Source organism: Peromyscus maniculatus, chromosome 5 (assembly GCF_049852395.1).
Source record: "Peromyscus maniculatus bairdii isolate BWxNUB_F1_BW_parent chromosome 5, HU_Pman_BW_mat_3.1, whole genome shotgun sequence".
Classification (NCBI taxonomy): domain Eukaryota; kingdom Metazoa; phylum Chordata; class Mammalia; order Rodentia; family Cricetidae; genus Peromyscus; species Peromyscus maniculatus.
Genome location: NC_134856.1, coordinates 136,744,781 through 136,752,645, shown reverse-complemented (window position 1 = coordinate 136,752,645; position 7,865 = coordinate 136,744,781). Strand labels below are relative to the sequence as shown.

At 59.2% G+C, this 7,865-nt stretch overlaps 1 protein-coding gene across 1 annotated transcript; it reads left to right on the top strand.

Annotated features, from left to right (window-relative positions):
- Positions 1-419: 419 nt before the first annotated feature.
- Positions 420-6,656, top strand: Pitx1 (paired like homeodomain 1). The gene is made up of 3 exons (XM_006976767.3): positions 420-956; positions 3,034-3,266; positions 5,110-6,656. Exons 1-3 carry the CDS (start codon positions 788-790, stop codon positions 5,650-5,652), a joined length of 945 nt encoding a protein of 314 aa, XP_006976829.3. The 5' UTR covers positions 420-787; the 3' UTR covers positions 5,653-6,656.
- The last annotated feature ends 1,209 nt before the right edge of the window (positions 6,657-7,865 follow it).

The following is a 7,865-nucleotide window of genomic DNA, read 5'->3' as shown; positions in this document are numbered from 1 at the left end:
CCTTCACTCATCCTAGGTTGTTCTCGCCAGCGCCTGGGGACTTCGAAGCGGCCCAGACAGGAGTTGACTCTCAGCGACGAAACAAGTCATTTGGGGGCCCCAAGGTGGGCACCAGCCGCGCGGGACTCGCAGGCCAGATGCGTTTCTTTTGTGCGGCCGAGGGAGAAGTCGGTGTGTCACCGGGGAAGGAGGGAGAGGCGCGGTGAGGCCACGGGGGGGGGGGGGGGGGGGGAGGCGGCGGGAAGGTGGCTGCGGAGGGGGAGGGCGCGGGCGAGGCCGGGAGGGAGGGAGAGAAGGAGGGAGGGCGGCGGAGAGGGCGCGGCGCGAGCGACTCGGAGCTGGATTCCGCCCGCGCTCGCTCGCTCGCTCCCCTGCACGCTCGCGCCCTCCCTCCTTCTCTCCCAGCCCCCTCCCACCCAGGCCCACCCCACCCACCACCCCTGGCGCAGGGACTGCTGGAACCTGGCGGCGCGCGCTGTCGTTTTCAGACAGACTCTGCGGGCTCCGTCCCCAGCCTTAGAAACCGGCCTCGAATCCGGAGTGGGGGCCCGGGCCGGCCGGGCGGCTGAGGCCGGAGCAGCCGGAGCGCGTGGCGGAGCACGGAGCCCCGCGCCCGGCCCCGCAGCCCCGGGCGGTCGATGGAGCGCGGGCGGCGTCGCTGTGGGCGCGGGCAGCCCTGGGGGGCAGCCGCTTAGGCGCCGCGCTCTTGTCCCCAACAGGTCGCAGCCCGGGCGGCCGGGCGCGCCCGGCCCCGGCCCCTGGAGCGCCCGCTGCGGTCCCCACCTCCATGGACGCCTTCAAGGGAGGCATGAGCCTGGAGAGGCTGCCTGAGGGGCTGCGGCCACCGCCGCCGCCGCCGCACGACATGGGGCCCAGCTTCCACCTGGCCCGCGCCGCCGACCCCCGGGAGCCGCTGGAGAACTCGGCCAGCGAGTCGTCCGACACGGATCTGCCAGGTAAGCGCGGCTCCCCGCGGCGTGCACCCAGCCTCGGCGGCGCGCACCCAGCGGCTTGGCGCTCGGCCGGGTCCCCTCTGCGCCGCGGCATTCGGGAGCTTTCTTTTTTCCCCGGTCTCGACCTGACGATGAACGCGGAAATTTACACACACGCTCGCACGCACACACGAAGCCGCTTCCAAGCAGTCTCCACACGCCAAGCCCAGAGTGGGACTGACAGCCCCTGTGGAAAAGGAGCAAATAGCACGCGCGAGGGGAAAAAAAGTTGAGTTTTCCCCGAACAGGTCTCTGGCGAGCCGCTGGGGCGCAGGGCAAGCAGCAGATGGAGAAGGGAATGGAGGGGCAGGCGAGACAAAGTGCCCCGAGAGACGCAGGCCGGCGGACACCTTGACAGGCCAGGCGGTGCAGATGGAGGAGAGGGTCCTAGAGGAGGGGCGGGTGCCCAGAACAGAACAGAAGCGGGGGCTCAGTAAAACCGAGCTCCCCGGGACTGCGGGAGCCAGCGGGCCAGGAGGCGCGGCCTGACTCGGGGCAGGGCCGGAGGAACCCCGCTGGAGGGATCCCGGCCCACGTGGACGCCCTAGCTCAGAGCCGCCAGGGGTCCGGCCAGGGCGGCTTCCAGACCCACTCTACAATCTCCGCCTGCCTTTTTTTTTTTTAAACCAAAAGCTTGAGCTGGGCCCTCGATGGGGCGACTTCGGCCGTGGCCGTTTGCAGACCGGTTCACGGGGTCGCAATCCCGAGTGGCCGCGGAGCCACGGGCTGCCCGCTGTCCCGGGCCTTGGGCGTCTCTTCCACAGTGATTTAATCTCTGTTTGTTTCTGTTTTGCATCTCTAAGTGACTTTCCCCAGCAGGTCTGTTTGCTTGGTTAGAAAACAAAGCTTTGACTGTACTTTTGTTTTCAAAAGTTGTAAGCGTGGTGTTTGTTTAAAAAAAAAAAGAAAAAAGAAAACTATAGTTATAGATTGGTTTTTAAATCAGATCAGCGGGGGGAAATTAGCTATTTTAACGGTATGCTTCCTTTGAAACAATTCACTAGGCATATCTCTCTGAAATTTAAAATATCTACACTACATGCCGCATGATTCTTGGAGAAAATTTTATAAGTCAGTCCAAAATGGCGCATTTCTCTGAGCTTTTCTCAAAACCCATTGTAGCCCTTTTATTTTGTGGATTTAAATAGTCTAGCTATAATGTATTTCTCTAGGGTTTGAAAATCTCTACCAGGGTGTTACTGTGAAGGAGTCTAAAATTTATTTGCAATGATACATATTTTTTCAGAGGAATACCTATCTGACTGAAGTTTATACACATTTGCCTGTGTATTTAGTTTAGGGGTGTGTTTGCACGAACGGTTTTGACTTCTAGATTTACATTTGCTCTCTGTCTGCCTAGCTTTGAGGATTTGCGGAGCTTTCTGTTTTTAGGTGGAGAGCTCTGAACTTTTCTAGGCTTCTGTCTTGTTTTTAAATTCCTTTTCTTTATATTTGAATGTTATTGACTGTGCGCATCTCCTGTGGCTTTAAAGAGGCAGAGAAGCCCGGGTCATTTAGATAGAATCTGTCTATCTAGGCTGCAATTGGTGGGTTTTCTAGACCTTGGGACTCGAGGCCATTGTGGCTCTGACATAGCCTTGGCGAGCAAACGTCTCAGGCTACCAGCGGGCTCCTACCCAGCAAATCTGCTAGCTTCACCTGAAAGGTTCCCATACTAGTTCAGAAAAGCAGAGGTGCCCCGGTCAGATTTAGACCCGCAAGAGTCTCCAAACACAGCGCGCTTTTGCTGGTGACGGGAGCTGCAGGGCCGCATCCAGCTCGGGCTGCAGGAGCAGGCCCCGCCTAGCCGGGAACCCAGGCCCGTTTGGGGCGTCTGGGCTCTTCTCGGTGGCACACCAGACCTAGAGGTGCCCACTGAGGACCGGCACCCCGCCGGCTCTTTTCCAGTGGGGGACAGTTCCCAGGGCCCCAGGCCAGAGGGAGGGCAGCCACCACTCCGCAGGCAGGCGCTTCGGTGGAGCCGGGACCCGGTGCAGTAGTGTTAGCCCGAGGTGACTCGCGCCCTTCCTACCTGCTGCAGACAAGGAGCGCGGCGGGGAAGCCAAGGGGCCCGAGGACGGTGCCCCCGGCAGCGCAGGCTGCGGCGGAGCAGAGGATCCAGCCAAGAAGAAGAAACAGCGGCGGCAACGCACTCACTTCACAAGCCAGCAGTTGCAAGAGCTGGAGGCCACGTTCCAAAGGAACCGCTACCCGGACATGAGCATGAGAGAGGAGATCGCGGTGTGGACCAACCTCACTGAGCCGCGAGTGCGGGTGAGCGAGCGTGGGGCGCGTGCAGGGCGACCCTACCCGCTGGCCACCTCTGGCGGGGCCCTCGGTAGCTCAGACTTACCTCTGACCTCGCAGACCTCCCCCTCTCTCGCCAGAGACCCCACTTCAGGCCCCAGCCACCCGCGTCAGCTAGGCCCCTAGGCTGCTACTTTCCAAGCCCTTTTACGTGACCCGCAGAGTCTACTGCAGCCCCCGTCGGAAGACCCCGTCCCTACCCCAGAGAACTCTGTCAGGTCGCAGAGTTACTTAGGGTCTGAGATTGGGCAGAGGATTCTCTGCCGCTAAGGACCTCGGGAGCTTTGAGCCTCCATCCCCTGGAAAACGAAAGGGAAAGGCAGGGCGCGCCTGGACGGCCCCAGAAAGGTGCTTGAGTACCGGGCAGGGGGTGGGGGGAAGGGGGTCCTCAAGCTTCTTGGAGCGGTGGTCTCATTCTGAGTTTACTTTCTCCAAGCTGTTTTTGGAATATTTTCCAACATTTCCCGGCCGGTCAGCCAGGCACTCCTGGGCCTTTGCCTGATGCCTTTGCCACTGTAGGCCTGGGGTCGTGTGGAGTGGGGACCCTGGTGGCCAGTCGCTACCCCCCACTACAGCTTTTCGTTTGTAAGGCCCCAGACTCAAGGCCAAGCTGTATTCTGGCACCTCCCACAGTCCCCAGCAAATGCTACACTTTCTTAAAAGAGAAGTACGGGAATCGTTTCTTCCCTGGGTGGCAAATATTTAATCAGACCCTGGAAGCACTTCTCAAGCCAGTCCAAAGTCCCACATGACCCACAGAACCCCTGCCATAAGCCCTGCCCCCAGCCCTCCCCAGGGAAATTGGTCTGACCCAGTGGGACCCTGGATGCACGGGCACCCTGTAATTCCGAGCTCACTAATCCTGCCCAGGTTTATGGCAGTTGGGGTGGGGTGGGGTAGATGGAGTCAGGGCCTGGGAAAAGCTGGGGTACAGGGGTTCTGGACTGGAGAACGAGCTAGGAGATCGGGGGTCAATGGTAGGCAGATAGGTGAGGTTGGGGAAGACATGGTTGGGGGAAAATGAAGGTGGAGATTAGAGAGAAACTTGTAAACTTTCGGAAATTAAATATTTGCAGAGAAACGTATTTGGAATATATTTAGGCAGCAGGAAAGAAATTAAATATTTAAGGGAGAAGCAAAGAGGTTGAGCATTTAGAAAAAGAAAGGATCAACTATTTCAGAGAAGCAGTGGAGGCCAGATAGCTCAAAAAAGGGATAAACTAAATATTTAGAAAAGAGTAAAAATGAGGACGAGAAATACAGGAAAAAAACAGACTGAAGTTTAGATAGTCAAGAAGTGAACAAAAATCTACATTTTGGGCAGGAGGAAAATTATTAAATATTCTAAATACAGATGAAAACAAACTGAACAATGAAACTCGTCTGAAAAAATCTGGACACAGTCATTTTCCGGAGAGAAAAGTATTTTTTGTGTTTGAGGGAGAAGAAAAAGATTGAATTATTTAGAAGAGAGATGTGCCCCACTTGGAGTGGGGCGGTAGAAAGGAGACAAGTTGAGAGGGGGGAAAAGGAAAACGAATATTTGTTCAAACAAAAGAGAATCCGAGTTGGGAAAAGAAAATCAATTTAACTTGGGGAAGATGATTTTAAAAAAAGCGGGAAGACAGAGGAAGGCTCGTGTTTTCTGGAGACAGGAAAGGGACCATTACAAAAACCTCGGCAGGGGCAGAAGGAAAAGAAGAAGAAGAAAGGGGTGTTGGGCGAGGAGGCAGCAAAGGTTCAGGTGAGGGGTGAGGGGCCTTCCAGGCCCCCTCGGCCCTGACGGTTTTCTCCCTGCTTGCTTCCCCAGGTCTGGTTCAAGAACCGGCGAGCCAAGTGGCGCAAGCGGGAGCGGAACCAGCAGTTGGACCTGTGCAAGGGCGGCTACGTGCCGCAGTTCAGCGGCCTGGTGCAGCCCTACGAGGACGTGTACGCCGCCGGCTACTCCTACAACAACTGGGCCGCCAAGAGCTTGGCACCGGCGCCGCTGTCCACCAAGAGCTTCACCTTCTTCAACTCCATGAGCCCGCTGTCCTCTCAGTCCATGTTCTCGGCCCCCAGCTCCATCTCTTCCATGACCATGCCGTCCAGCATGGGCCCGGGCGCTGTGCCCGGCATGCCCAACTCGGGCCTCAACAACATCAACAACCTCACCGGCTCCTCGCTCAACTCGGCCATGTCGCCGGGCGCCTGCCCCTACGGCACCCCCGCCTCGCCCTACAGCGTCTACCGGGACACGTGCAACTCGAGCCTCGCCAGCCTGCGGCTCAAGTCCAAGCAGCACTCGTCATTTGGCTACGGCGGCCTGCAGGGCCCGGCCTCGGGCCTCAACGCTTGTCAGTACAACAGCTGACCGCCCCGCCGGGTCCCCGGGGCCGCCGGCCGGCAAGGCGCAGCGGGAGCGCGCGGAGCACGCGGGGCGCTCGCAGCACCGCGGACCTCGCCTCTGCGCAGCCCCTTCCTCCCCACCCCGCCTCCAGGTTGGTTTTGTGTTTGCTTTTCCGGACCCCACTCTGCCCCCAAAGAATAAAAAGGGAAGAAAGAAAGTCGGGGAGGGGGGGAGCACAAAGACGTCGGAGAAAAATGCTGGGGGGGGGTGAGTTGCAATTTCCCTGGCGATGGCGCAGGTGGGGTGTTCGGCCCCACGGGCCCCAGCTGTCCACTCCACCGAGGGGACGTGGCGGGGGAAGCCAGCGCCGAGGCCGCAGGGAGAAGACGCCCTGGTCGCCTGCGTCCCGGCCGGCCTGAGCGCCTGCGCCGGTGAACTGAATGTAGGGAGCCTGGAGGGCCTGGGATCGTCCACCAGGTCAAGAACCGTGAGGCCCTCTCCGAGTGTGGCCCGGCCGAGCGCGTGCCGGGAGGATTGCTGTTGGAGCCTGCGCCTGGCTGGGGATGACCGCGTCTGCCGGGGATCCGGCCTTCGCGCTGGATTAGCCAGGGCCCCGGGGTGCCTGGAAGAGCCCAGCAGCCTTGCGCCAGGGGGCCCGCACACTTCAGGCCACAGAGCCGCAGCTGGCGGTGGCCAGTCCGGCAGCAGGAGGGGAAGGGCTCAGCTCCAAGTTTCCCAGCCCCAAGCTTAGCCGCCAGCCGGGCCCTCTGCTTCACTCTGGGTCCAGGAGGTGGCCCTCTGTCCCAGCGAACAGCCCCCACCTCACTGCCTGCCCGTTCAAGTGTCGAGCCAGGAGAGCGCGGGGCCGCAGCCCCAGGGCCCCCGCCCACTTTGCACACCCGCTCTCTGGCCCGCGCCCGTTTACAGCGTCCCTGTGTATGTCGGACTGACTGTATAGAATTATAAATCTGTCTATATCGACTTGTCCATGTACGTCTATTAAAACCATAGTCCGAGCGTGCTAAGCACCACTGAGCCCCGGTTGCTTCATTCGCCTGAAGAGGGGGGCCAACGCACGGGGAACAACTGCGCCACCCCGATACTGTGGGTAGGAGGGAAGACCCGAGGCAGTCCGGACAGGAGCTCCCCGCCCCCCTTCCTGTGCTCGCTAGCCTCTCAGCACTGTCAGGAGACCCCTCTGCTCCCAAGGCAAGAGCTCTGCAAGCCCTCAGACCGGGCCTGATTGATCCTCAGTGTCCCAGGTTGTAGTAAGACCCTTGCTGACCTACATCGTAGGGCTGCACTTTCTGAGAACCTCTTTAGAGCTGGAGCGATCTGCTCCCGAGACCCCATCCCTTCCTTCCCCGGGGAGCCCAGATCTGGGTGTTCTGGGAGGACTAGCATAGGAGCACCGAATGTTCCATAGTCCAGGCAGATTCTACCTCTGCCTATCCTAAGGCCCCAAGTACTTACTAGCTTCCACCCAGGGCATGCGACTCTGCGGAGAAAGTGTCCCCTACCCTGGGCTCACTTCTCACTTCTCTTCTATCTTAACTCCTGGAGGAGGCTGCTGGCCGCCTCTGCCCCCCACCCCGGCTTTTGGAAACTACTGAACAAGACCAGCCTGTAAACTGCCTGTAAAATTCTGCTTCCCTTAAGTCAGTCACTTCTGATGGCAAAACAAAATGCTTGCAGCTGCTGCGGGAGGAAGGGGGGGTCGGGCTCTGCTCGGTATCACCTTGTGGTGGAGCCTGGCACTGCCCTGGAGCTGGACTCGGGCAAGCCCTGGCTGGGATGGGCACTGCCACCGGCTTAGTCAGAAGGAAGAGCAGTCTCAAACCAGGTCATCACCAACTTCATGAACGCAGGCTCCAGGAGTCTGTAACTGGGCCAAGGTCACACTAAGCAAATAGGCCCTGAGATTCCAAAGCCAGGCATCTTTCTGCAGGTCTTCTCACCTTCAGATGAACCATGGGGAGATCCTTCATGAAGGATAGGTCAGTTCCAGGCTGGGACTTGCAGGATGGGCTTCTGTTATAGAGCCAGGGCCAGATATACACGCTGGGGGAGAATGGGGAGGTGAGTTTGGGGCAGGGGGCTGCAGCCCGACCACCCCTCCCCCAGCAGCAGCCGTCTGCAGCTCCCTCTCTCACTCTGGAAACATAAACAAAATCACATCTGGATTCACAGAGTGCCTCCCCCAGCCCCACACGTCCGTCCGCCATGCCCTGTGGGTC

Excerpts from the sequence above, each read along its gene's own strand:
- Pitx1 (XM_006976767.3), top strand. The coding sequence starts at position 788 with ATGGACGCCTTCAAGGGAGGCATGAGCCTGGAGAGGCTGCCTGAGGGG. Across the intron at positions 957-3,033 it reads GTCCGACACGGATCTGCCAG|ACAAGGAGCGCGGCGGGGAA; the intron begins GTAAGCGCGGCT and ends TACCTGCTGCAG. Across the intron at positions 3,267-5,109 it reads TCACTGAGCCGCGAGTGCGG|GTCTGGTTCAAGAACCGGCG; the intron begins GTGAGCGAGCGT and ends TTGCTTCCCCAG.